Here is a 27,896-nt window from a genome sequence, read left to right on the forward strand (position 1 = left end):
TTCCAGAATTGTTTGCTTTTAAGTATTTCCCTGGGGTGGGCCGAGGCTGGGCTCGAACCGGCGGAGCCTCGGTAGCCTGGTCGTGTCACCATGATCGTGTCGTCCCAGCAACTGCTGGAGGAGCTGCAGCTCTTCGGCCTCAACTGCGACGAGGCCCTGGTGGAGAAATGTGAGTGTCTTCTCCGAGCTGAGCTCCGGATGCTCCGGTGGGGCAATGCCCGGATCCCCCACCCGAAAATAAAGGCTTAAGGGGGCAGCCTCTTGGGCCCGAGAGATAGCACGGAGGTAGGGCATTTGCCTGGCAGGCAAAAGGATGGTGGTTTGAATCCTAGCATCCCATGTGATCTCCCCCAAAGCCTGCCAGGGGGCGATTTCTGAGCGTGGAGCCAGGAGGAACCCCTGAGCGCTGCCGGATGTGACCCCAAAACCAAAAAAAAAATGGGAAGGCAGCCTCTTAAATCGCATCGTTCAGGCGAGCTGGGGTCTGGACGTTGTTTGGGGCCTTGAAAAGTAGCAGAAGCTTCAGTTCCTTCCCTGTCGCTGCTCAAGGCCAGGCTGGAGCGATAGCATAGCCGGGAGGATGTTTACTTTGCAAGCAGGTGAACCTGGTTCCACCCCCAGCATCCCATAGGGTCCTCTTATGAGCCTGCCTGGAGTAATACCCTGAGCCGGCTGTGGCCCATAGAGCAAACCAAAAAAATGAGCATGACAGGTCCGGAGTCGAGCAATGTTTTGGGGGAGCAGGTCCACAGGCAGTTATGCTCAAGGGTGACTTCTGCTCTGGGCTCAAATTACTTATGGGATGCCGGGGATCGAACCCGCGTTGGCTGCATGCAAGGTAAGTGCCCTCCCTGCTGTACTCTAGCGCCAGCCCTGGGTAGGACTATTTTGGGTCTTTACATGTGACCCTCAGAATTGGACTCATTTTACAGCTCACTCATGCCCGGTGCTTTCTCTTTCTGACTTTGAGGGTAGAGTGTAGCCATACCCAGCAGTGCTCCTGACTCTGTGCACAGAGATCACTCCTAACAAGGCTCAGAGTACCTCTGAGTGTTTAGGTTTAGGGGTGTCTGGGAGCAAACCTGAACGGAATGTGTGCTAGACAAATGCTTCCCTGCTGTGTTATCTCTCTAGCCCCATAGAGGAGGCTAGAATGAGTACTTTGGTCCTGGGCAGAAATGTCTTGGCTTTGCCTGGCTCCAGACAGCTAGAGTGGGGTGTGTCGACTCTAGCCAGGTACCCCCAATTCCCTCTTATCCATGGTGGCCCTTGACTTCTGCCTGTGCCTCCTTTCTTGTGGGTTCCTGCCCATCTCACTGTCCTTCCTCTGCCTAGTCATTCATGCTACGTTTTCTAGATGCTTCTTTTCCAGCCTCTACAAAGTTCTGTTCCACTAATCTCCGACTTAGACTGATGAGAGAGAACCCATTAGAAAAGTTTCCTGAGTTCCCACATGGAACTCTTTCTTCTCCCCTACCTGACACCTGCCTTCCTGATTCAGTGGCTAAATAAATCATATTCCCAGCAAGGACCAGCCGTGCTCTGGACCCCCAAACTCCATTCCTCCTTGAAGACACTGCTCCTTTCTGTCTTTTCCCATCAGCACCAAAAATGGTTCTTGATTTGTGTTGCTTGCTTGGGGACCTCCCTTAGCTGTGCTGGGGATCTGCACCTGCTCTGTGCTTGGGGGTCTCTCCCAGTGGTGACCCAAGGAGCATTTAGTGCCTGGGGATAGAGTTCCACAAAACTTATGCTCCAGGTCACCCTGTTTCCCCAGACCTTCTTAGGGGGTTGTCGCTTCTTGCCCTCCCGCTTCATCATAAGCCCATTTCTATAAGTTTCATCCCCACCTCCATGGAAATGACTTTTGCAGCAGTCCTCGTTGTCCTTCATCCACTAATGCCAGCAGTGCCTCAGTCTTCCTCTGGTAGGATGTAGACAGTTGGCTCTGCTTGTCACTGCCTTTTCTGTGAGACACGGTGTCACATGGTGCCATGTCTGCCATGGTGCATGGTGTCTGCCATGCTCGCTGCCCTCTGGACTCAGCCTTATCTTCAGGGGCCTGTCTGGTAGCATAACCCAGATGCTGGCAGATCTGTAGCTGATCTATCTCGCTACTAACATTACAGGCCCCAGTCAGGTGGTCAGATGATTGGATGGCTGCACGCTTAGGTGGTCAGATGGATGGCGGCATGATCAGAGGTCATGTGGATGGACAGTGGCATAGTTGTATGGTGACGTGGTTGGGCAGTCAAAATGGTTGGACATTGGCATGTTCAGATGGCTAGACAGTGACATGGCTAAGTGGTCACATGGCTGGATGGTGGCATGGTCAGGGAGTCAGATGGTTGGACCATAGTGTGGTCTGATGGTTGGATGGTCAGATGGTTGGACAGCGGCATGATTGAATGGATGGATGGTGGCATGATGAGATGGTAGAATGGTGGTGTGGTTAGATGATGGCATGGTCAGGTGGTCCAGTGGTCTCGAGGTTGCTTGTCTGACTGGCATCTCAGACATTGTGAGTGGAAAGCAGGGCTCCCCCTCCCCTCTCCTTCCTGCCTCCCAACACATCTAAGAGGTCACAGAGGTGAGACAGCATGCTGGTAAAGCAGCCAACCTGGATTCCTGGGTTCAATCCCTGTCATCGTGTGGCTGCCCAAACTGCCGCACAAAACCAAAGAATTTCCTCAAAAGTACCAGCACGTCAATTAAACCTTAATAACAAGATTTTAGTATCTATGCATGCACCGTATATCTTAATTGCAGACCTTCCCGCGTGCCAGCTGCAAGGCCTTCGTGTGCCACCACTGGCACATGTGCCATAGGTTCGCTGTCCTGGTCCTAAATCCTTCCAGGAGGGATCCCTGAGCTCAACCAGGAGTAGCCCTTGAGCGACACAACCTTCTCAGTGTTCTTGTTTTTGTTTTTGGGTCATACCCAATGGCACTCAGAGGTTCCTCCTGGCTCTGCTCAGAAATCACTCCTGGCAGGCTCTGGGGACCATGTGGGATGCCAGGATTCGAACCACCAACTGTCCTGGATTGGCTGCATGCAAAGCAAATGCTGTGCTAACTTTCCAGTAGTCCCTTTCCCTGTGTTCTGACTGCAGCAGCAGCCCAGCTAGTCAGCAAAGTTCCTGGGATACCCCCATTATCTCGCCCCCACTGGCTGCCTACCGCCGCCACCCGAAGGGCCTCAGATCCTGTTCTGCTCAAACCCTCTGGTAGCCCTGGAACAAACAGGGGTCACTGCAGTGGCCCCAACCTGTGGCCCTTTGACCCTTTCTACCCACTCTCCTTCCCTCCCCATTCTTCATACCAGGGCCTCTCTGGCCGGCCTCCTTCAGGGTCTTGGTCTGAACCTCTTCCCTCAATCCTGCCTTGGCTCTCCTTCACTTCAGTTCCCCTCAGCTGGCCCCCTCAGCTGTCCTTGGGGAAGACGAGGTTCTGCCACACAGACAGACCAGAAGATCCTTTGCCCCTCTGAGTGGTGGCGGCAGAAAAGGAAAGTGGGTCCTCACTTGTCACCTCTCCTCCCCAGTGGTGGATCTGTGTCTTCAGTATGAGCAGAATGAGGAGGGGATGGTGGGCGAGCTGCTAGCCTTCTGCACCAGCAAGAAAGTGGGCCTCACCACGGACATCCTTGGCTCCTTCGAGCATGAGGTAAGGAGGAAGCAGAAGGAACTGGCAAGTCCTTCTCCATTTGCGCCCACTCGGGGAGAGGGGAGAGGTAGAAGTGGGGTCAGTGGGGTCCTGGGACCGGAGCGATGGCACAGTGGTATGGTGTTTGCCATGCTCGCACATGGTTGGACCTCAGTTTGATTCCCAGCATCCCCTATGGTCCCGGAGCCAGGAGCAGTTTCTGAGCGCAGAGCCAGGAGTAACTCCTGAGCGTCACCGAATGTGACCCAAAAAAAAACAAAACAAAAATGAAGTTGGATCCTAAGAGCAGCCCAGGACGTTTCGTGTCAGAAAGGCAGAATGTCTCAGGAGGTGGTAGATCTTTCCCAGATAGTGTTGGTACCCATAGAACTGACCTGTGAAACGGCTGGGCTAGCAGGCATCTTCTTAACTCTTTGAGACATTTGCTATCTTGGGTCGTAATTTCTTTGTATGTTGGCTTGCTTTGGATTCCACACGTGCCTGGCAGTCACTTGTCAGGTTATTCCTGGTTCTTTGCTCAGAGATCACTCCTAGTGATGCTCAGGGGACCAAATGGGATGCTGGGGATCAAACCTGGTTGACTGTGTAAAGCGAATGCCCTACCCACTCTACTACCTCTCTGGCCCTAAACTTGGGTTCTAAATGGGATGCCCAGTCTTTACCTCCTGGCGGTAGAAAACACCTCCCCTTTTACTCTTCTTTTCTTCCTCAGTTTCTGAGCAAAAGGTTATCCAAAGCCAGACAGGCCGCCTCCAAGGACAGCGGGCATGCGGGGGCACGCGACATCTTCTCCATCCAGGAGCTGTATCCTTGCCTACAAGTTCCCACAGATGTGGTTCAGATCAGGGTTGATCTGCAATTGTTTTTAAAAGCAAATATTAAGGACCCCCAAAATGGGGCTGTAGTGATAGTACACACGGTACAGGGCAGGGCATTTATTTGCCTTGTACATGACATGGCCAACCATAGCCCCTCCCCAAGCCTACCCCTGAGCATGGCCACGTGTGACCCATGAAAACAATTAAAAAATATAAAAGGCAGGGCTGGAGAGGTAGCACAGTGGCAAGGCATTTGCCTTGCACACAGCCAATCCAGGACGGACGGTGGTTCAAATCCCGCCATCCCAAATCCCACCATCCCATATGTTCCCTCATGCCTGCCAGGAGCAATTTCTGAAGTGTGTACACACACACACACACACACACACACACACACACACACACACACACACACACACACACACTGCAAGTCATAGGGAGTTTAAATATACTGTTTTCACACACACACACACACACACACACACACACACACACACACACACACACACACTGCAAGTCATAGGGAGTTTAAATATACTGTTTTCCCCTTTTATGTTGTTTTTTGTTTTGGGGAGGGTTACACCCAGCTGTGCTCAGGAATTACTCCTGGGCTCTGTGCTCCAAGTTAGTTTTGGCAGATTTGGGATATGGGATATATGGGATGCTGATGATTGAACCTGGATCAGTCATGTACAAAGCAAACATCCTCCTCGCTGTACTATCACTCTGGGTGGGCCATTTTCCTTTTGGGGGGAGGGTTTGTAATTTTTTCATTTGGGGACCACGCCTGCTGTGCTCAGGACAGACTCCTGGCTCTGCATTTGGGACTCTCTCCTTGCAGTGCTCCATTGCCTTGCCCCCTGTACATTTCTTCTTAGCTAGTCTTTTCAGATTCGAAGTGGAAGAGGAAGAGGAGACTCTTCTGAACGCTTATACCACACCTTCTAAGGTGAGTGGACAGGGAGGGGACATTCGGCAGCGTTCCTTGATTCTGCAGCCTTAGCGCCACACTGAAAGTGCTAAGGAAGGGGCTGGAGAGATAGCACAGTGGAGGGCTGTTTGTCTTGCATGCAACTGGCCGGTTAGATTCCCAGCATCCCATATGGTCCCCCAGCCTGCCAGGGGCAATTTCTGAGTACAGAGCCAGGAGTAACTTCGAGCACTTTTGGGTGTGACCCAAAATCCAATCAATCAATCAATCAATAGTGTTAAAAAAGAGTGCTGATGGGCCTGGAGAGATAGCACAGCGGCATTTGCAGCCGATCCAGGACCAAAGGTGGTTGGTTTGAATCCCGGTGTCCCATATGGTCCCCCGTGCCTGCCAGGAGCTATTTCTGAGCAGACAGCCAGGTGTGGCCCAAAAAAAAAAAAAAAAAAAAAAGTGCTGAGGAAGAGAGTTAACCCCTTCCTACTATGTCTCCACATTTGCATGTTGTTGGGGCCCTGGGTTGCCGGAGAGCAAACCTGGGGTTCCCGCCTGCAACACATGTGCTCCAGCCTCTTGACCCATTCTCCCGGCCCCTATGTGGATGCTTTTACAGAGGGTGATCATGCAGGCCTCCTGCTTTCTTCCCAGAATGCACCCCAAGCAATGGGATATGATTTTCTTCAGAATTGCTCCTTATCAGCTGTTGCATAGTTTTGACTGACCTGGAGGAAAAGAATCAATAATCCAATTCTGGTGTTATGCCCCTTGCAAGAAAGAGGTGGATTGTGGGGAAAGCTGCACTCAAGGTTTCTATCAAAAGATTTAGGTGGTGGGCTGGAGAGATAGTCCAGGGAGGCAGGACCTTGTCTTGCAGGAAGCCTTCTGTGGTTTCATCTCTGGTACTACATGTTGTCCCCTGAGCATGGCTGAGAGTGACCCTTGACTTAGAGCCAGGAGTAAGCCCTGAGCATTGCCAGGTGTGGTCCCAAAACAAATAACTTCTGGAGCCCTAGCGATAGCACAGCGGTAGGGCGTTTGCCTGGCACATGGCCAACCTGGGATGGACCAGGTTCAATTCTCGGCATCCCATATGGTCCCCTGAGCCTGCCAGGAATGATTTCTGAGCATAGAGCCAGGAGTAACCCCTGAGTGCCGCCGGGTGTGGCCCAAAAACCAAAAATAAATAAATAAAACATTTAACATGTGCCAGAGCAATAGTCCAGCAATAGTTAGTCCAGCAAGAAAGTCATTTGCCTTGCATGCATCTGACCCAGGTTTGGTCCCCAGCATCCCACATGGTCCCCTGAGCCTGCAAGGAATGATTGCTGAGCACAGATTCCAAAGTAACCCCTGAGCACTGCTAGGGGTCTAAAAACCGAAGGGAGGAACGGAAAGACCTAAGTGACTTGTGTGTGCCTTCTTTGCCCAGACCCAAGTTTAATCCGTGTTACAGCTTATCTGTTCCTCACCCCACCCCACTATAGACCTGCTGGATGTTTCTTCAGAAGAGCACTGCTTTTGGAGCACACAGTCAAAAATAACCTAGTGACCACGGCAGATTAACTTCTCAAAACGAAGCTTCCTAAACTATAGCATCAGGGTTTATTCATTTAGTGAGCAGCTACTACGTGCCATCCTCCGAGAAACACTGGGAAAACAGTAGTGAATGTTCAGGCAGGGACGGGCTCTGCTCCCTTGAAGCCTTTGGGGGTTCCCCAAATCCCCCTAGTGTTAAAGACAGGGCCATGAGTGTTTAAAGTGCACCCCAAGGTACTGAGTCAGCGTGTGATCCTAATTACAAGTTAATCATAAGCAGTCTTTTCGTTTCATCTCAGTTTGGATCCATACTTGTGGTGCTTTTGGGCTGCTCTGGTTCCCTGCTTGGGGGTCATTCCTGGCAATGCTCAGGGGATCCCGCTCAAGCTTCCTGCATGTAAAGCATATTTTCAGCCCATGGAGCTTTTCTTCAGCCTCAGAGTTAACTTTCTACAAAGTGGATGAAGGGGCCAGACCCTTGGAATGATGGGAAGGGTGCCTGCCTTACATGTAGTGTGGGTTTGATCAGTGGCACAAGCAGGGGTCCTCAAACTTTTTAAACAGGGGGCCAGTTCACTATCCCTCAGACCATTGGAGGGTCTGACTATAATAAAAACAAAACTTATGAACGAATTCTTATGCACTGTGCATAGATCTTATTTTGCAATGAAGAAACAAAACAGATACAAATACAATATGTGGCCTGCGGGCCATAGTTTGAGGACCACTGATAGAGCCTCCCAAGCCCCATCAGGTCCCTGAGCACCTCGAGGGGCCGGAGCCATGGCGCAGGGCTCAAGGCGTGTCTGCCTTGAGCACGCTAGCCTAGGACGGACAGTAGTTCAATCCCACAGCGTCTCATATGGTCCCCCAAGCCTGGAGCGATTTCTTTGTGTGTGTGTGTGTGTGTGTGTGTGTGTTTTGGGTCACACCTGGCAGTGCTCAGGAGTTTTTTCTAGCTCCATGCTCAGAAATTACTCCTGGCAGGCACGGGGGACCATATGGGACGCCAGGATTCGAACCGATGACCTTCTGCATGAAAGGTAAACGCCTTTCCTCCATGCTATCTCTCCGGTCCCAGGAGTGATTTCTTGAGTGAAGAGCCAGGAGTAACCTCTGAGCATCATCGGGTGTGCCCTCCCCCCCCCAAAAAAAAAAAACCAACCAACCTTAAAATAAGGAAGGGTCATTGTGGAGCAAGCCCACTGCTTAGAGGTAAATCGTCGGTGGACTAGGGAGGTGACTCAGAAGGGTTGGGGCACAGGCTTAGCATGGGTGAGGCCCTGAGTTCAATCCCTGCCTGGCACTGCTTGGTCCCTGAGCACCACCCAGTGTGGGTTAGTGACCCCCAAAACACCTCAAGGTGTAAGCCTTGAACCATCCAGGCAGGAAGCAGTGAATTGAATCCCAGGTCCCTGAGTTGGCTGTGGGAAGCCCCGCACCCCAAAAAAGAAAATTAGGTTGGGGGCTGGAGAGATAGCACAGCGGTGTTTGCCTTGCAAGCAGCGGATGCAGGACCTAAGGTGGTTGGTTTGAATCCCAATGTCCCATATGGTCCCCCATGCCTGCCAGAAGCTATTTCTGAGCAGATAGCCAGGAGTAACCCCTAAGCATGGCTGGGTGTGGCCCAAAAAGAAAATTAGGTTGTGGGAAAGAAGACAAGTGACTCCGGTGTGCCTATGGAGACGAAGTGACTCACTCGTGGACATTGGCGCAGAACCAGGTGCCTGGAATAGTGAAGGAATAAGGAAATGGCCCTTTTTCTCCAGTGAGATGATAATTTTCTCCAGCTTTTCCTCCCTGAGGTCGGTCCCCGCCTAGACGCCACATCTCAGCAAAAGCTGCCTCCATTTCTCCTGTGTAGTAGCCCTGCCGGGCACCCTAAACTCTTGAGTTCTGGAGACCAAGTGTGATCACCGGGTAGGACCCACAGGAGAACCATTCAAAACTCCACTTTCTAGTGGAATTCCAGCTTTTGAACGAAGATTTTGGAATCCTAGTGTCAAACTCAAATATGCCACAAGGAGGCGCCCACGAGCAGAGGCGCTGCCACAGCCTGCCCTGGTCAGGGGACATCCCAGACTGGGGTGCACAGAGAAATGAGCCGTGGGCGTCATCCTCGGTGATGGGCATATTTGGACTGAGGAGTCACCGGCCGGGAGGTGTTTTTCTGTGCAGTGTCAGGGCCCACTGCCCTCCCTCCCTTTGGTTCTTAGGAAAATGCATAGTAGACTTGGTCAAGGATGCCAGGGGTCCCCTCCTGTCTCGAAAAAAATCTCACCTCTGCCCTAAAGCAGCATCCAACAGGGCAAAGAACGTGTGTGTAGAAAGACCTGGCAGGCCTGCCTGCTGCTGGGAACTGTCTAGGACCACGGACTCGTACCCGAGTGGCCTGCAAAATAAGGGGTTCCTGTAAATCTTGGGTTCATTCTGTTGGGCGAGAGGTGCCCCCCTCATCTTGGTCCCCTTTTCTCCCTGAAGAACTGAGCGTTTAATTGGCATTGGTGCCAACAGGGTGGAGAGGCCCTGGGGCGAGGCTTAGCCGTACCCCAGGTTTGATCCTCTGCATAGGAATAAGCCAAAAGCTCCTTATTGAGACTTGGTTTCCCCCTTCTGTTTCTAGGGCTCTCAGAAGCGAGCTATCACCACCCCCGAGACGCCCATCACGAAAAGGAGGGCGTCTGCCCTAAGCCCCCAGCAGCTCCTCTCGCCATCGAGTTTCTCGCCCAGGTATGAAAACCCAGAAACAAGCCACGTGGCCCCTGCCTCTCCCCACCTTCATGGAAAATTCCTGTTTCTCCCAGCAATTAAGGAAACTCACTTTCCACCCACTTTCTGGGGCCCATTTCCTTGATTGGGAACTGATACCCCCAGACTGCAAACAATCTGCCCTGCCTCTGCAGAGGCCCGCAGTGGGCCGGACGGAGTCCCCCGCTGTTTGCCTGGGCCTTGGCCTGTGTTTGCGGTTGAAGTGATTGTTTTCTTTAAAAGAGAGGCAGTTATCTTTGTTCTGAACATTGTGTCACTTGTTTATTGTTCCTTGCTCAGGTTACAACTTGTTGCTGAGGGTTTTTTTTTTTTCCTTGTCCCCGGGAGTCCATGCAGGCTTCTCTGCGGGCTGAGCCCGACCTGCCGCCACCGTTTTGTGTTTGAGCCACCAAGCTCATGTAGGCTTTTCTGAAATCTATAAATGACACACTTGACACTGGAGAACACTGCAGGGAGGGCTCCAGAGGAGCTGAGGCAAGACTGTGGGTGCTGTCCCATGGGGCAGGGGAGCTCCGTTTCAGAAAATTCTGACAGCCTGTCGCTTCTCCAACGAGCATAGTTTCGGGCTTTATCGCTTTGTCATGGGTGGGAAGAGAGCGTGGTGGGTTGCTTGCTGGCACCATCCACCAGATCCTTGAGCTCTGTGTGGTCTCTTCCTGGGACTTTTTTTTTTTTTTTTTTTTTTTTTTTTTTTGGTTTTTGGTTTTTGGGTCTCACCCGGCAGTGCTCAGGGGTTACTCCTGGCTCCATGCTCAGAAGTCGCTCCTGGCAAGCACGGGGGACCATATGGGATGCCGGGATTCGAACCGATGACCTTCTGCATGAGAGGCAAACACCTTACCTCCATGCTATCTCTCCGGCCCCTCTTCCTGGGACTTTTGGGGTACTCCTCTTGACTGCTTCTGAAAGCAGTTTTTTTCATTGACAATTTGCATCCGTGAAACCTGGGGTCATGGCATGGCCCGGGTAGGTGTGCCTGCAGTGGGCAGCCCCTCCCCCTGGGACAGACCTTGGGTCCTGGGTGCATGTCAGATGGGCCGTCGTAGTGGGAAATCGGAGTTCCACCGCCTCAGCGTTTCCTAATGCTCACTAATAAAGCTGACCTCAGAAACTGGTTTTGCAATTTCTGACAGCGGCTTCTAAATTACTCGGCTTGAAGCAGCTCTGAGCCTGAGATAATGAGTGAGCTCGTTTTCTGGAAACCACCACGGCCAGGCAGACCATGGAGCCCCGGAACTGGGCATTGGGGTTTCAGTGCGTCGGTTGGGTTGCCCCCCGGCACTGTCCAGGCCCTGTTCATGGCCTAAGAGGCCTGAGTACACTGCAGCATCGCTGCCCTGGAGCAAGTGGGCCTCCTGGGGTCTGGGGATCAGCGACTGGGGATGCTCACCTACAGAGTTGCTTACCTCTTTTACTGGGGTTCCAGCCTCAAACCCCACAGTCAACCATACTTGTTGGCATTGCAACTTGGAGCTGACCCACAGTCGCAGGCGCCGATGGTGTTGCAAAATACTAAAGAATGTCCCCCAAATGAGAAGACCGGGGAGACGCACGGCGCCTTCTCGCAGCCAGTTCCAAGTGGGGCTTGTTGCTCTGTTTGGTCTCCGACCAGCAGCGTCTGATCAACCGCCTCATCTCCAGGCTTCTCCACACAGCGCTGGGATTCCACAGGCGGCTCCCGAGGCCGCTCATTCCTGACATTCCTCAGAGGTCCCGGGATGTCCAACCCCATTAAGCTGATTAGATTCATAAATTCTGAGGCCAGTTTATGGCTTCTCTAATCCTCGCCTTCAAAAGCTGCTCTCTGGGAGGCCCTGGGTTCAGTTCCTAGCGTTGCCTCCCCATCCCCCAAGAAAGTCAGATAGCACAGCAGGGAGGGCTGTGTTCAATCCCCATATCCCATAGGATCCTCGGAGCCTGCCAGGAGTAATTCCTGCACACAGAGCCAGGAATAACTCCTAAACTGCCGGGTGTGGCCCCAAAATAAAAAAACAAAAACAAAAACAAAAAACAATAATTAGGGGCCAGAGAGGTAGTATAACGGGGAAGGCACTCGCCTAGCATGTAGCAGACCCCAGTTCCAAAGCTGGCATCACATGGTTCTCTTGGAAACCACCAGGAGACCAAGCACTGCCAAGTATGATGGTAAAAACACTAAACCACAGGCCAGAGATAGCACAGCGGTAGGCCTTGCACACTGCTGACCCAAGACCGACCCGGGTTCGATTCCCAGCATCCTATATGGTGCCCCGAGCTTGCCAGGAGTGATTTCTGAGCTCAGAGCCAGGAGTTAGAGTTAAACCTTGAACACCAATGGATTCACACACACACACACACACACACACACACACAAAACAAAAAAATATAACTGAACCAGGGCAGAAGTGATTTCTTTTTCTTTTTTCTTTGGTTTTTGGTTTTTGGGTCATACCAGTAGTGCTCAGGGGTTTTACTCCTGGCTCTATGTTCAGAAATCACCCCTGGCAGACACAGGGGACCATATGGGATGCTGGGATTCAAACCACCGTCCTTCTGCATGAAAGGCAAACGCCTTACCTCCATGCTATCTCTCCGACCCCCAGAAGTGATTTCTGAGCTCAGAGCCAGGAGTAAACCTTGAACACCGATGGATTCACACACACACACACACACACACACACACACACACACACACACAACCAAAAAAAAAACCTAAACTGGGGCCAGAGAGATAGCATGGAGGTAAGGCATTTGCCTTGCATGCAGAAGGTCAGTGGTTTGAATCCTGGCAGCGATTTCTGAGCCCAGAGCCAGGAGTAACCCCTGAACAACGCTGGGTTGACACCTCCTGAAACGAAAAAAAAGAACTAAACTACAAAAAAGGTGGGTCAGAGATAGTTCGCTTAGTAAGGTGCTGGCTGGCCTTGCACATAGCTGACCTGGGTTCAGGTCCTCCAAGAATGAGCCCTTAGCATCCTGGATGTGGCCCCCAAACCCGAAACAAAAGAACCTGGCAAGCTGTTCTGTCTCCCTCTTGGGTGGCCGCCATGTGAAGGCCCTTCCACTCTCTCCCGCCAGCGCTGCCCCTTCTCAGAAATACGCCTCGAGGAGCAGCCGAGGAGAGGTGGTGGTGTCCTTCGGTGAGGCCCAGGGAGTGTCGTGGTCCGGGAGAGGAGGAGCCGCCAACATCAGCCTGAAGGTCTTGGGGGACCCAGAGCCTCTCACGGGCAGCTACAACTCCATGTTCCAGAAGCTCCCCGACATTCGGGAAGGTGATTTGGTTTCCCTTCGGGAATCTGGAGAATATCAAACGTCTGGAAGGGCTTAATGGGTGTAGACACTTTGGGAGGCTATCAGGAAGGTTCCGGGGGGTGCCTTTGAATGTTTGAGCTGGTGAAATATTTTTATGGGGGCCCAGCAGTGAGGGGCATGTGGCATGTTTTGTTTTGGGGAACCTGACTAGTCTTGGCTCTGCACTGGCTGCTCAGTGAATTTGAGGTGCTCTCTGGACAGGGCTTGGCCTCCCCACCAGAGTGAAGGGGAGGGGACAGAGACTGGGAGCCCAGCTACTTTGGGATGGTTTCACTTGCTCTGTGGCTGCAGTGAAGGTTGGACTCTATTACTCAACCCAGGAGAGACTGGGGTTCTAAGAGGGCATGGCTGGGTGTCAGGACCCCTCTGCTTCTGTCCAATGCCTGCCTTACGTGCTATTTGCCAAGCAAAAAGTCTGAAACAACTTTTCCTCCTGGCATTTCAGTCCTGACCTGCAGAATTGAAGAACTGGGCAGCGACCTTAAGGACCACTACAGGATCGAGGAGTTTGCACCCGTACTGGCCCCGGCACAGGTAAGAGTGGCCGCCTGACTTTGGCTCCCGTCTTCATTCTGGCCAGAGCATCTATCCTGTTGCAGTCTGGTCAACTGACTTCTACTGAAGAAAAACCCGAGTTCAGGGGCCAAAGTGAAAGTACTCTGGGAAGGTTGTACACCTGGAAGGTATCTGACCCAAGTTTGAGTCCAGGCACCACATAAGGTCCCCTGAGCCCCGCCAGGCCTAAGCCCTGAGCCACTGCCAAGTGTGGCCTCAAAACCAAAGCCTGGAGCCAGCTCTCATCTTGTGACCCGTTTTCTTTATACTGGAAAGGGTCCTGGCACAGCAAAGCCTGTTCCCCTCAGTAGTGAGGCAGGAATTTCTCACAACTCAGAACATTCTGGTCTCAGCTCTCAGGGCCACAGCAAGGGCAGGACGTCCAGAAAGAGTGACTCAGTCTCTCGCGTCAGGTCTCTGTTGTTATGGGCCGACTCCTGCCCACAGCATCTCTGTCAGGGCTTGGTCAGGCCTGGGTACCAGTGCTTTCTCCAGAAAGGAGAGGCATGTTCTAGAAGATCCCTGAAGGTAGCTGTCCCAGGTTTGCTTTCAGAGAATGAGCAAGTAGGAAGATATGCAAAACCCTGTCATATAAGGAAGTGTTGGGGGATGTTGGGAGGAAGTAGTGGGGTGAAGGCGGATGCATGAGCTGGTGGGGAAAGATTTGACTTCCTCCGTGTGCCCTCGGCTGGGAACGGACCAGAGGAAGCACCGGGAGAGAAATTTCAGCTCCATCTAATGAAGGACTTCCTGTCACCAGCTTGTCGGTGTGTCGTTAAGGAAATGGCCCTGGAGCCAATCATGACTCGAACCCCAGGCTTTGCCCACTTGATAATAACCTGTGCCCCACCCTTCTGGGCATCTGGGTGCCCACAGGGGCACGGAAACTTGACTGGGTTCATTTACCAGCCTTTAAGGCAGTGCTTGGTTTCTCTCAGTAAATGGAGCTATTGCTCCCCTACACCCACAGAGTCCCAGCATCAGTTCCCCCTTCACGGGAGTTATTTCCAGCTCAGGCAGGGCTGGGTGAGTCCTTCACCCCAAGAGTTAGGGAAATTGTGGTCATCTCAAGGGAAGGCCACACCCCAAGAAAGTGTGTGATTTTTTTTTTTTTTACTCTGTTGCTTTTGTTTGTTTGGGGGCCACAACTGGCAGTGCTCAGAGGTCATTCCTGGTGGTACTTAGGCGACCCTGTGGGATGCCGGGGATTGAACCTGGGTCAGCAACATGCAAGGCAAATGCCATCCCCACTGTGCTCTCCCTCCAGCCCCAGAAGTGTGTGATTTTGGGTTTCCTTTGCTGTTCACCCTTAGAGTTCCCATCCCAAAAACTGGTACTTTGGGGGGGGGCATAGGGTACTATGCCAGCAAGCTCGGGGCTTCCTCCAGGGACTGTCTGGTGCTGGGAGTCACTTGGCAGGCAGGCACCTCGCCCTGAGACTGACATGTGCACTCCCCCTTGCCCCCAAAGGAGCCTGTCACTCTGCTGGGGCAGATCGGCTGCGACAGCAACGGGAAACTGAACGTCAAGTCGGTGATCCTGGAGGGAGACCGAGAACATTCCTCCGGCGCTCGAGTTCCTGTGGATTTATCAGAGCTTCAAGACTTTTCCCTGTTCCCCGGCCAGGTGAGGTGGGTGGGCCCTTGGGTGGGGGCTGAGGCTGCGGGGAGCACAGGGGGGGTCCTCAGATCTCTGAGCTGGTGTCCCACCTGACAGGAAAACGGAAGTCACTGTACTGACCTCATATGGTCATTGTAAAAATTAGGTCATCGGCCCAGAGCAGAATTGTTTCTGCTCCTCCTTAACTAGTGTGCTGGGAAATCCTTCGTGTTTGCAGTTCCGGGTGACAGCAGCTGGAGAAGGCTTTTCTGGGGGTGAGGGGTGTTGGGGCCAAAAAGGGGACACAATAACACAGCGGTAGGGTGTTTGCCTTGCACGCAGTGGACCCAGGACAGACCTGAGTTTGATTCCCACCATCCCATATGATTCCCCAAGCCAGGAGCGATTTCTGAGAGCATAGCCAGTAGTAACATCTGAGTGTCACTGGGCGTGACCCCAAAAAAACAAAAATAAATAAATAAATAAAATAAAAGAGGCACATGCCCTGGCCTGGCTGCTTTGTGTTTGGGGCACAAATCTCTGGTCCGGCTACTCCTTCAGTATCTGTTTGGCTTCCTGGCTTGCAGATTGTCGCGATGGATGGTATCAACTCCACTGGCACGAAGTTTGTGGCGACCAAACTCTACGAGGTACAGCAGGGTCCCCCCTCCTGTTCAGCTGCAGGATTCTGAGGCTCCTCCCACTCATGCCCCTTTATAGAAAAAGGCAGCTCCAGGCCGGAGAGATAGCATGGAGGTAAAGAGTTTGACTTGTCTGCAGAAGGTCAGTGGTTCAAATCCCGGCATCCCATATGGTCCCCCGAGCCTGCCAGGAGCGATTTCTGAGCATAGAGCCAGGAGTAACCCCCGAGCGAAGCTGGATGTATGACCAAAAACCAGAGAGATAGAGAGAGAGATGGAGAGACAGAGATAGAGAGAGAGATGGAGAGACAGAGATAGAGAGAGAGATGGAGGGAGGGAGGGGAGAGAGAGAGAGAGAGAGAGAGAGAGAGAGAGAGAGAGAGAGACAGACAGAGAGAGAGAGAGAGAGAGACAGAGAGAGAGAGAGAGAGAGAGAGAGAGAGAGGAGGGAAGGAAAGAAGGAAGGAAGAAAAGAAAAGAAAAGGAAAAAGGCAGCGCCAATGCATCCTGCCCTGCCGGAGATGCCTCACATTTGCGAGGTTGATTCTGCACTGGGTTTGGTCACTGTGCTTTGGGGAAAAGGCTGTTGCCCCAGTTTTCCCAGCCCCACTTAAGGACCTTTTTGTTGGTTTCTGGGCACGCTGCAGAGAAGTGGGAGCCGGCAGGGTGTGCGGTAACAGCCCGGCCCAGCCAGAGCAACCTCAGCCAGCTGGTCAGGTTTAGCCCGTGCAGGGAGGGGGTGCTACACAAAACCACCTGTAGGGAAGCGACAGGCCCCCATAGCCCAGCTCAGAGGGGTGCTGAGACATCAGGCACCTCTGTCCCACCCTCTGCCACTGAGCGTTTGGAGCTGAGTCTCAAGCTTTCTTGACCTGGGCATTTGGGTGGTTTTGGATGGTGGGAACGGGCAGACGAGACCAGAAGTTCTGAAGGGCCTGAGGCTGTAGGAACTCTCAAGGTTGACTCTCAAGGTGGTTCAGGCCACCCTTAGGTGCCAGGGGTTAAACAGGGTTTGGCTGCAGTCAGGACTTCACTCCTGCTCTCTCCAGCCCTTCCCTGAGCAGGCACTTTCAGTCCCATGGGCTCCCCAAGATAGCACCCTTCACCCCAGTGCAGCACAGATGCCTCCCTACTTAGCAAACGCCACGCTGGGCCTCTCCCTTAGTTTACCTTTTGTCCTGATTTTCAGGGTGTGCCTCTCCCGTTTTATCAGCCCACTGCAGAAGGAGGAGGTGAGTTCTGGTTCACCCACGCAGAGGAGTGGACGCGGGTCCCCTACACCCCTTCAGATCTCCCAGAAGGTGTACCTGCCTGAGCACCCGGCAGGGAGGACCCACAGACCTATGGGGCTGAGCTTTGGTAATTTGTTCCATTATCTGCTGCTCCTGAGCACCCAGGCACAGCCTCAGGGTCTAATGTTTAACCAAAGGATTTATTGTTTGTTTGTTAGTTTGTTTTGTTTGTTTTTGTTTTGGGGCCACACCCTACCAGTTGTTTTCTCTCTCTCCAACCCCTGAACAAAGAAGTTCCCTTTGTTTTTTCCTGGGCCACACCTTGCGATGTTCACAGGTTGGTTACTTCTGGCTCTGCGCTCAGGAATCCCTCCTGGCTGGCTCAGGGGACCCTACGGGATGCCGAGGATCGAATCTGGCTCTGCACTCCCTCCCACTGTACTATCACTTTGGTCAATTGTCACCAGACACTTTCTAAGTGGTGTCCTGGATTGGGTTCTAAGATGGGGGCGTTAGTGGGAAGACCGGTGCCATCCAGATGTAGGGTCTGTTGTAGGTGAGGTGCGGCATGCAGGTGCCAGGTTTACCCACTGTCCTGGCTCTGCCGCCTCCAATTATGGCCACTACAAAGGACTCAATTTGCCGAGAAACTAGATGAGTATCTGAGACCGCCTAGAGCCAAGCGAGATAAGCAACCTGGAAAAGAGAAAGGCGTCTGTGAACACTGCTTCAGAGCATCCCTGGCATGTTGGGGGAGGGGAAGGAGGCTGCGGGATGGAGGGACACAGTCCACCGCACCCCGCCCATCAGCTATGCAGAAGTCATTCCTAGGGAATGACCCAGATTGGGAGCAAAGGTTAGGGTTCGTGCCTGGACCCATCAAGCAGGGAATCCTTTGTGGTGTGATGGGATGCTTTTGTAAGAAGCTAATACTTTTTTGAGGGGAACCCAGCTGAGACATTTCGGGGCCCATCCAATATCTTATTCCTTCCACCTCCCCACCTCCCCCAACTCTGTCCCTTGTCGACCCACCTGAATCTTCTACTTCTCCCATCATGTGGAGCAATAGCCCAAAGCAGTAGGGGGGTGGGGTGGGGGTAGGTTTTGCTTTGAACCCTGCCAACCCAGATCTTTTTGGTTTTGGTTTTTGGGACGGCACTTGGGTTACTCTTGGCTCTGCACTCAGAAATTGCTCCTGGGGCCGGAGAGATAGCATGGAGGTAAGGTGTTTGCCTTTCATGCAGAAGGTCATCCGATCGAATCACGGAGTCCCACATGGTCTCCCGTGCTTGCCAGGAGCAATTTCTGTTTTGTTTTGTTTTGGTTTGGTTTGGTTTTTTGGCCCACACCCGGAGGTGCTCAGGGGTTACTCCTGGCTGTCTGCTCAGAAATAGCTCCTGGCAGGCACGGGGGACCATATGGGACACCGGGATTCGAACCAACAACCTTTGGTGCTGGATCTGCTGCTTGCAAGGCAAATGCCACTGTGCTATCTCCAGGAGCAATTTCTTTTTTTTTTTTTGTTTTTGTTTTTGTTTGTTTGTTTGTTTTTGGGTCACACCCGGCAGTGCTCAGGGGTTACTCCTGGCTGTCTGCTCAGAAATAGCTCCTGGTAGGCACGGGGGACCATATGGGACACCGGGGATTCGAATCAACCACATTTGGTCCTAGATCGGATGCTTGCAAGGCAAATGCCACTGTGCTATCTCTCCGGGCCCTCCAGGAGCAATTTCTGAGCATGGAGCCAGGAATAACCCTTGAGCACTGCCGGGTGTGACCTAAAAAACAAAACAAAAAAAAAGAAATTGCTCCTGGCTAGGGCCGGTGAGGTGGCGCTAAAGGTAAGGTGTCTGCCTTGCAAGCGCTAGCCAGGGAAGGACCGAGGTTCGATCCCCGGCGTCCCATATGGTCCCCCCAAGCCAGGGGCAATTTCTGAGCGCTTAGCCTGGAGTAACCCCTGAGCATCAAATGGTTGTGGCCCAAAAAAAAAAAAAAAAAGAAAGAAAGAAATTGCTCCTGGCAGGCTCAGGGGACCATATGGGATGCCGGGAATCGAACCAGAGTCTGTCCGAGGTTGGCCTCCTGCAAGGCAAACGCCCTATCGCTGTGCTATCTCTCTGGCCCCTCAACTTAAAAAAAAGAAGTTTCTCTGAGAAGTGGGTCAGTCCCAGCCCCTAGCTGAGTCCAGGGCTTATGAGCTTTGACTATGTCCGGCCAACGTGTGATGGGCCTAAGATTTCGGCGGTGGAGGCAAATGAGCCCGTGGTCAGCCCTGCCCTTTGTGAGCATAGATGGACAGACAGGCCACCCCTGAAAGTCAGGCTTTAGCTTTAAAGCCTGAAGGAAAGGCACCTGGGCCGGGGGCAGGGCGACCCCGGGCAGCTGGGAAAGGCAGGAAATGGGCCACGAAATTGCCAGTGCCTTGATTGTAGGACCCCTGACCCCAGCTGCAGAATGGGGCTGTTGATTTAGCTGTCCACATGTGACGTCACAGCAGCCCTGGGGCTGGGGCCCAGTTGTGTGAAGTTGGGAATCAGGGTGGTCATGAGCTACAGAAACTCAGAGGAAAGAAAAGAGATTGTTTTCTTGTTCATATTCTGTATGGAGTATGTATAGAAAATAAAAAATTTGTTCAGAAGCTGAAAAGGGGAAACTCAGGAAGTAATTACTGGCTCAGAACCAGCATGGGGTGCTTTCCTCGAGGTGGTGTTTTCTTGCCCTTGGAGAGTTTGTTAGTACAAGAGTGGGTTGACTTTACCTGAGTGCCTCGTTTTTTGAGAATTGTACTTGCGGGCCCGGAGAGAGAGCACAGCGGTGTTTGCCTTGCAAGCAGCCGATCCAGGACCAAAGGTAATTGGTTCTAATCCCGGTGTCCCATATGGTCCCCCGTGCCTGCCAGGAGCTATTTCTGAGCAGACAGCCAGGAGTAACCCCTGAGCACCGCTGGGTGTGGCCCAAAAACCAAAAAAAAAAAAAAAGAGAGAGAGAGAGAGAATTGTACTTGCATATAAAACTCTTAACACTTAAGAAGCTTATCATGGGGGCCGGGCGGTGGCGCTGGAGGTAAGGTGCCTGCCTTGCCTGCGCTAGCCTAGGACGGACCGCGGTTCGATCCCCCGGCGTCCCATATGGTCCCCCAAGAAGCCAGGAGCAACTTCTGAGCGCATAGCCAGGAGTAACCCCTGAGCGTCACAGGGTGTGGCCCAAAAACCAAAAAAAAAAAAAAAAGAAGCTTATCATGGGCCGGGTAGGTGGCGCTGGAGGTAAGGTGTCTGCCTTGCAAGCGCTAGCCAAGGAAGGACCGCGGTTCGATCCCCCGGCGTCCCATATGGTCCCCCCAAGCCAGGGGCGATTTCTGAGCACATAGCCAGGAGTAACCCCTGAGCGTCAAACGGGTGTGGCCCAAAAACCAAAAAAAAAAAAAAAAAAAAAAAAAAAGAAGCTTATCATGAAGTTCAAGTAACTGGTCAGAGCGATAGTCCAGCAGGGAGGACATTTGCCTTGCATTCCATCCCCTGGAGTGATCTCTGAGCACAGAGCTAGAGCACCTACGGATGTGGCCCAGAAACCAAGAATAAAAGGGTTAAGGGTGTGTCTGGATCCCCCACACAATGGCTCCATCTCAGATCAAGACCAGTCTGGTGTGGGACCCTGAGATTTCTGCTTTCCCTTGACTTCTCGAACCCGACCCTATACCAGCATACAATCCCCTAGTCCAAGTCTGCAGCTGGGACATTGTCCCCTAGGTCCCCTCACTGGACTTGCTGCTCCATGACCTGCTACTGAACCTCTTAAGAGCTGTACCCCAGAGGCTACCTCCCCATCCCCTTAATCTCTAACCATGTGTTTGGGGTCCCTGCTCTCCTGCCATCTGTCTGGATGCACATTAGGGGGACATTAGGACAGTGCCCGTGTAAGTCTCCTCTCTACTGGTACTTATTAGCCATCCTGGTACTTATTAGGTTGGATACTTTTGGGGCTGGTGAGGCTGAAAATGACCAATAAGGAAGTAGAGCCGAAAAAAGGTGCTTAAGGCAAATATTTTGTAAACCCAAGTTCAGTCCTCAGCAAGCCTGATGGACTCCTAAGCACCACCAGGAGTCAGCCCTGAGCACACAACCAGTTATAGGACGGGGCCAGAGCTGTGGCCCTACAGTAGAGCATTTATTTGCCTTGCCTGTGCCTGACCTAGGAGGGACCTTGGTTGGATCCCCAGGTGTCCCATATGGTCCCCCAAGCTAGGAGTGATTTCTGAGCGCATAGCCAGGAGTAACCCCTGAGCGTCACTAGGTGTACTCCCCCACAAAAAAAAGTTATTACACCTGAGCACTGCCAGGTGTGACCCAAACACTAAAAATAAACTGACCAAAGTGAGGGAGAGGGCTGGAGCAGGTGGATAGGGAATTTGCCTCGTACGTGGCAGAGCAGATTGCATCTCCAGCAACACGAGTGGTCCCCCAGCACCGCCAGGAGTGGTGAGATGCTCAGGATTGAATGGAATCCACAGGCAGGTCTCTTCGGTCATCTCGCCCCTTCATGCTGTCAGTGTACACCCCACAAACACTGCTGGCGATGCCCCTGCCACTTTGTCCCATGCATGCATGCAGAAAAGCACACGTAGACGCTCCCAGGCGTAGATTCTGAGTTTGGGTGTGTCCTGCTGGCCAGGGCACAGGAAAGGCTCAGTGTCCTTGAGCTCTTCCCCCTGACTGTCCTTTCTTCCTCCACCACCCCCCAACCTGGCTTGCTGTCCCTAGACTTGGAGCAGACCATGGTCCTGGTGGCCTGCGGGCCCTTCACCACGTCCGACAGCATCACCTATGACCCCCTGCTCGACCTCATCACCATCATCAACCACGACCAGCCAGATGTCTGCATCTTGGTACGAGGGGCCAGGGGCTGTTGCTAGGGTGGCCAAGGGCCACAAAGAAGGGCTCAGGCAGTTCTGAGCTTATAGGGAGCACGTCAGGAAGTGTCCATCTGTCTCTGTTGTGGGGCCGTGCATGGCACTGCTGGGGTCCATGTGGTGCTGGGGGTGGGCTTACTTGAGATACACCCCAGACCTGAAATGGCATTTTTTTTCAGATACATTTATTTAAAGGCCATCTATCACATAGTAAGGATGACTAAAGAGTGTTTTCTTTCCCTTTCAGTTTTGATTTTTATTTTGGGTCACACCCCTGGCCCTCAGGGCTTACTCCTTGGCTTTGTGCTCAAGAATCTCTCCTGGCAGCCTCGGGGACCATATGGGATGCTGGGTTGGCCTCCCTCGAGGCAAATGTTCTACCCACTGTGCTATTGCTCTGGCCCCTCATGTTATTTGGGGAGTGGGCTACCTCCAGCACGGCTCAGACCATACAGGATGCTGGAAATTGGCCCCATGGTGGCCTGCGTGAAGCAAGGCTTGGTTCCCAGCCTCTGTGCTTGGGTTAGTCCACATAGGCAGTCCTTGGCCTGCAATCTCTACTTCACACTGGTCCCCCATCACATGTTTCTGCATTTCATTGATACCTGTGACCCTGCCGGACTGTTTGGGGAATCCCAGGGCTGTAGGGCCAGCTTGAGAAATGCCCACCTCATATCTACAGAGACCGGGCAGCACCCGGTGATGGCCAAGTCCTGACCTGTTTTCTCATTCCTTTTTTCTATCTCCCTGTACCCCGACCTGGGCAGTTTGGACCCTTCCTGGATGCAAAGCATGAGCAGGTGGAGGTGAGTAGCTGGGCCAGCCAGGCATGGGGGTTCTGGCAGTCTTGGCTCCCTCTGAGCACCTTTGGGTGTTTCTCCACACCCGGAACAACCCCAGGCGACCCTCAACCCTTAGCAGGCAGGTTATTTGTCTGCCTTCAGCGCCAGCGGCTGCAGGCTGTGCTCCAGAATCTTCTTTCCATCCACAGACCTGCTCTTGGAGCTCTCCCAGCCCTCCATCCCACCACCGCACGCGCAGCCCCTGATGTGTGTGGTAGCGGGGCCCAACCCCATCTGTCCTCCCATCTCTCTCCTTTCCTCACAGAACTGCCTGCTGACCAGTCCCTTTGAGGACATCTTCAGACAGTGTCTCCGGACCATTGTGGAAGGGACTCGCAGGTCAGGCCCCAGGCCGGGTGGGACCTTCCTAACCCCAGCGCTGCCGAGACAGCTGCCCCCCTGGCCATCGTGGTCCCACAGGTCCCCTTGAACTCCCTGGTCAGTGGGACCCAGACTCTTGGTCCACACGAGATAAACACGCTGGACATGCCGAGGCTGCACGGACAGGAGCGGCTCCATCGCTGCGTCTCTCGGCTTCCCCAACAAAGTCGTAGGGGCCCCTGACATGTCACTGGGCAAGGTGTTTGGGGGTGAGCTCAGGCCCTGCCACTGAGCCAGTGCTTCCCCCCATGAGTGGCCATCACTGAGTTGGGTCCACAGCCAGGAGAAACCATCTTAGTCTTTGTCACAGATGAGGGTCTAATTGGAGAGGCCAGTTGGTTCAGGGGGTGAGGCCTTCCTCACCTCCGGGCAACTGCTCCTCCTCAGCCAAGGCCGCCATTCTCATCTCCAAACCCTCCTCCAGGGCTGCAGCAACCATCCCTACCTCGGGACTCTGTTCCTCCATGACCAGGCCTGGGAGCACTTGGTGCGGGCAATGGCGCTTCTCCCGAGTGGGCTCAGAGCCCTGCATTCTCCAGGCCAAGGTTTTCCTAGAGGCATGCAACAAAGGTGGTTTTTAAATGCGCTTCCACCTGCTGCTGTGAGAACTGATCTCAGGCTTGATTAGTGGTAATAGGACCCTCTGCCGCCTCCGGTCTCAGGGCCCAGGGCCCTACCATGACAACCTGTGCTAGGGTTGTGCATCGTCCCTCAAGTGAGGACTTATCCCAGCGAGACCCAAAGGGAGAAATACCGCCCCCCCAAAAAAAAACAACAGTTGGGCTGTGTCCCCTCACCCCATCACATGCAGGGGCTCCCTAGGCGGTGGCTGTCCCAGTGCAGGCTGGGCACCCCCCCACAAGAAGGTTGTTTTGGTGCCTCCCCCGATGTGGTACTGACAACAGACGAGTAGAAGAACAAAGCGGGCATTGTCGGGGTGAGGGCAAGCGGCCCGGCACCGCCAGGCACTTTCATCTGGGGTCTGTGGGTACGGGCACCTCCTTCATGCTGGGACGCTTACTCGTCCTGAGCCTCCGCTGCAGGAGCACCCCCTTCTGCAGGAGGGACCCCCCTCCTCAGGAAAGCCGTTACAGTCCAGTCCCATGCAGGCTGGAGCAGAGGGCGAACTGCCCTGCGAAGTTGGCACGCAGTGGGCATAGCTGGAATTCTCTGGCGAACAGGCGGGCCTGGTGCTCTCCTCCCCGGCCTGCCTCGAAGCCCTCCCACCTCCACTCTCAGCGGCCCTCGCAACTGAGACAGTGGGCCCTCCCATCTCTCACCCCCATCCTGTTGGCACCTGCCTGCCACACCCAGGCACCCCTACTAACCTCAGGTTCTGGTGGCAGGAATTTTGTTCACACCCTCAACGGGTGTTGCAGACAAATGTCAGGACAGTAGCCAGCACCTGCCTCTGAGGGGACAGGGTAGGGGCAGCCCCTCTGAGGCAGGAGGGTCTGCATCTGCCCCCCACAGCTGGGGGGAATCCCTGGGCTTAGAGAAGAGACCCCAAGAATCCCCATGCTGGACCAGGGAAGCAGCATTGATGTGGTTAGGGACTCTGCCCTCTGTTGGGACATCCCTGAACCTTCTGAGCCATGTGAAGATAGGGGACTGCAGAGAAGAAGCCTTGTCAGCACTGTTCCTGGCGTTCTGCCCCATCCCCTCAAATCAGAACCAGAGAGCGAGCTTGCTTGTGGGGGGGTCTCTGGGTGGCACCCCAGTCAACATATGCCCAGCTTCCATGGGTTGGGGTCTTGGTCCAATCCCTTCCTGGGAAGTTCTAGATCCTTCTCACAGCATGACTGGCGACAGCGCAGCGCTATAGGCAGGAAACAGCGCCCATACCCCTGATGTAGCTGTTCATGGGCACCCTGGGGGGCAGCACCCAGTTCTCTAGCACTGGACACTAATGTCTGCCCCCTCTTTCCCACAGCTCAGGCTCCTGCCTGGTCTTCGTCCCATCACTCAGAGACGCACACCATGAGCCTCTGTACCCGCAGCCACCGTTCACCTGCCCGGACCTGCCCCCCCAGGACAGGAAGGTCAGGGGTGCCAAGGTCCCAGGCCGGGTGGGCGGGCCAGGGTTCCCCTGCTCTCGGGGACTCAGCATCTGGATGGCGGGTGGCCCCTCTCATTGCAGCGTGTGCACTTCGTGCCTGAGCCCTGCACGCTGGGCCTGGGCAGCGTGACACTGGGCCTGACGTCCACCGACGTGCTCTTCCATGTGGGTGCCGAGGAGATCAGCAGGTACGCTGGGGGCCTGGGCAGAGCCTGTCTCCACAGAAGATTTCGCCCTGTGGGTCACCTTGGCTGTCCTCCCTGGTGTCCCTGAGAGGTTCCCTAGGTGTCCTACCTATGCTTAGAGGAACCGAATCTGGTGGTTGTGGGTTCCGGGCCCTGTGGTTCCTCCCAGGCTAGCTGCGGGGAAGCATCGTGACGCCATCCTATGGAGCAAGATAGGTGTGTCCCAGCTGGCTGCGCTCTGGGGTGCCTGGGTCACCCCAACCATGAACTGCCCTCGCCAGGCCCCCAGCTTCGCTTGTTCTTGCGTAATCCAGCGCTGGCTAGCGGCCACCCTTGGCCTGGCTCACCGCAGATGCCTGTTGGGCCCTGCCCCAGCCCGTATCTGATTCCTCAGCTCTGTGGGGACAGATGGTGCGATTTGAGGGGGGCCCTTTCAGTTGCCTGAGGGGAGTTCCCTGGGACTACTCCCCAGAACAGCGGTCCTTGCCCCCCCCCAACCCTACACTTGGGGAACCCCCAGCACTGCAAGGCGTGACCCAAAAGCAAGACCAAAGATTTTCCTGGTTCTTGAAGCTTTCGTCATTGGCCCACACCAGAGGCTGAGCCTCTCTTGCCCTTGATGGCTGTGCCAGAGGAGGGAAGAGCGAGGGCTGGGTGGTATGTTGGATGGACAGGACCAGGAGCTGGGAGGGCCTTGCCCAGAGCCCCTTTATTTAGCCACTCCTGGGCCTTCTTCCAGAGCTTCCAGCCCCTCGGACAAATTCACTCGGATTCTCAAGCATATCCTGACCCAGAGGAGGTGAGTGCACAGCTAGGCTTGGGGATGGGGTGTGAAGGGGGTCCTCCAGCAGGGGCTAAGAGCACCCGACATCTGTGTAACTGTGTCTCCGCCTCCAGCTACTATCCACTGTACCCGCCGCAGGAAGATGTGCCCTTGGACTTGGAGCATTTCTACACCTTTGCACAGCTGCCACTCACCCCCGACGTGCTCATTGTCCCGTCTGAGCTGAGATACTTTGTGAAGGTGGGTCTGCTCAACTTGTCTGTCCCCTGCCCTGCACCGCCAATACCCCCAGTCTGGAGTCAGGGCTCACATAAAACCTACTCCCAGCATCCCAGTAGTCCTCAGGCCATGCACACAGTTGCCACCAACTGTCCCTCCCAAAACCTGAGTCCTGGCGTGAGTGGATGGGGCAGCCTGGGGTGCAGTAGAGCAGAGTGCTGGCCTGAAGTTCGTGGAAACCCCCCTGGGTGGCTTGAAGTGGCCCAAAGGAAGTTTGGTTTGGTTTGGTTTGGTTTGGGGGCCACACCGGCTTTGCTCAGGGGTTACTCCTGGCTCTGTGCTTCGAAATTAGTCCTAGCAGGCTGGGAAGACCATATGGGATTCCAGGGATCAAACTCAGGTCAAGGCAAACGCCCTACCTGCTGTGCTCTTGCTCTAGCCTCAGTTTTTTCCTTTTAAATAGAACAGGCAAATTGTCTTTCACATTGAAAAACAAAAAACACGTCTGTACCCAAGTTTGGGGCAAGTTCTTAGATCTCTTCCTGAGACTCAGTAATTCTGAATTTCTCAATAATCCCTTTCCTCTGGGTTGCGGTGGGGCCTCCTGACACCCAGATCTGTGGGAGCCAAATTGGCTTGGTCGCCTGCACCCTGGGCTGAGCCAGGAGTGACCATTTCCCGTCCCCTTTCCCTCTCTAGGACGTCCTTGGCTGTGTGTGTGTGAACCCTGGGCGCCTCACCAAAGGGCAGGTTGGGGGCACCTTCAGCCGACTCTACCTCCGGAGGCAGGAGGCCGGGCCTGGGCAGCAAAGGCGCAGCCCCTGTGTCTCGGCCCAGGTGGTCAGGATCTGAGGCCCAGCACTGCCACCAAGGCCACCTCCAGAGTCCAGGATGCCCTGGGACAAGGTCCCAGCTGCAAGAGGCACAGGGGAGACAAAGGACTGAGGAGTAACTGCACCCCAATTCCAGGCTGAACTTTCCTGTTTTCTTCACGGACACACAGAGTCCGGAGCAAACTGGCTGCAGGGCAGCCTGCTGAGAAAAGTCTAGAAAGTTTGGACTTTCCGCGTGAGTCAGACTCAAACACTTCTGGAAAAAGAAGAATTTGTTCCGAGCGTAACTTCTGAGTCTTAATTCTTCTGGTCTTTGGTTTTCCTGGTGGTGAGCGAAGAACCAAGGCCTCCTTGACCCCCTGGCCCGGGGCCTGCGCTGTCCGGCCCAGTCTTCCCGCTGCTTGCCTGGCTGCGTGCCCAGCCTCCCGGCCGGCCTCCTACTGACTGTGCTCCCAGCCTGGCCTCCCTGGCTGCAGGGGCTGCTCCGCAGAACTGGGCTAGAGCCGGCTGCACGGAGCCCAGGACCCTTTGCCCTGCATCCCAGGCTGGGGGAGAAAAACAATTGGGGGAGGGGTGCTGGGTGAGCTTTCAGCTTGGATCTGGGCCACAGATGGTCAGATAAGAGAACTGGGTGAATCTCTGCTGCACAGAAA

The 27,896-nt window shown here is 53.9% G+C and overlaps 1 protein-coding gene across 1 annotated transcript; it reads left to right on the forward strand.

Annotated features, from left to right (window-relative positions):
* Nucleotides 1-2: 2 nt before the first annotated feature.
* POLA2 (DNA polymerase alpha 2, accessory subunit) lies at nucleotides 3-27,896 on the forward strand. Its single transcript, XM_049780151.1, has 18 exons — nucleotides 3-169; nucleotides 3,544-3,665; nucleotides 4,378-4,469; nucleotides 5,375-5,432; nucleotides 9,571-9,677; nucleotides 12,774-12,967; nucleotides 13,453-13,541; nucleotides 15,033-15,188; nucleotides 15,749-15,811; nucleotides 16,992-17,034; nucleotides 21,792-21,916; nucleotides 22,708-22,746; nucleotides 23,048-23,121; nucleotides 25,097-25,205; nucleotides 25,304-25,410; nucleotides 26,147-26,206; nucleotides 26,305-26,431; nucleotides 27,110-27,896. The coding sequence occupies exons 1-18, from the start codon at nucleotides 91-93 to the stop codon at nucleotides 27,260-27,262; spliced, it is 1,797 nt and encodes a 598-aa protein (XP_049636108.1). The 5' UTR covers nucleotides 3-90; the 3' UTR covers nucleotides 27,263-27,896.

The sequence above is a fragment of the Suncus etruscus genome, chromosome 9, assembly GCF_024139225.1.
Source record: "Suncus etruscus isolate mSunEtr1 chromosome 9, mSunEtr1.pri.cur, whole genome shotgun sequence".
Taxonomy (NCBI): Eukaryota; Metazoa; Chordata; class Mammalia; order Eulipotyphla; family Soricidae; genus Suncus; species Suncus etruscus.

Bases quoted from the DNA above. Each gene is read 5' to 3' on its own strand.
- POLA2 (XM_049780151.1), top strand. From the start codon at position 91: ATGATCGTGTCGTCCCAGCAACTGCTGGAGGAGCTGCAGCTCTTCGGC. The intron at 4,470-5,374 runs GTATCCTTGCCT...TAGTCTTTTCAG, and splicing joins ATCTTCTCCATCCAGGAGCT to ATTCGAAGTGGAAGAGGAAG. The intron at 21,917-22,707 runs GTACGAGGGGCC...CGACCTGGGCAG, and splicing joins AGCCAGATGTCTGCATCTTG to TTTGGACCCTTCCTGGATGC.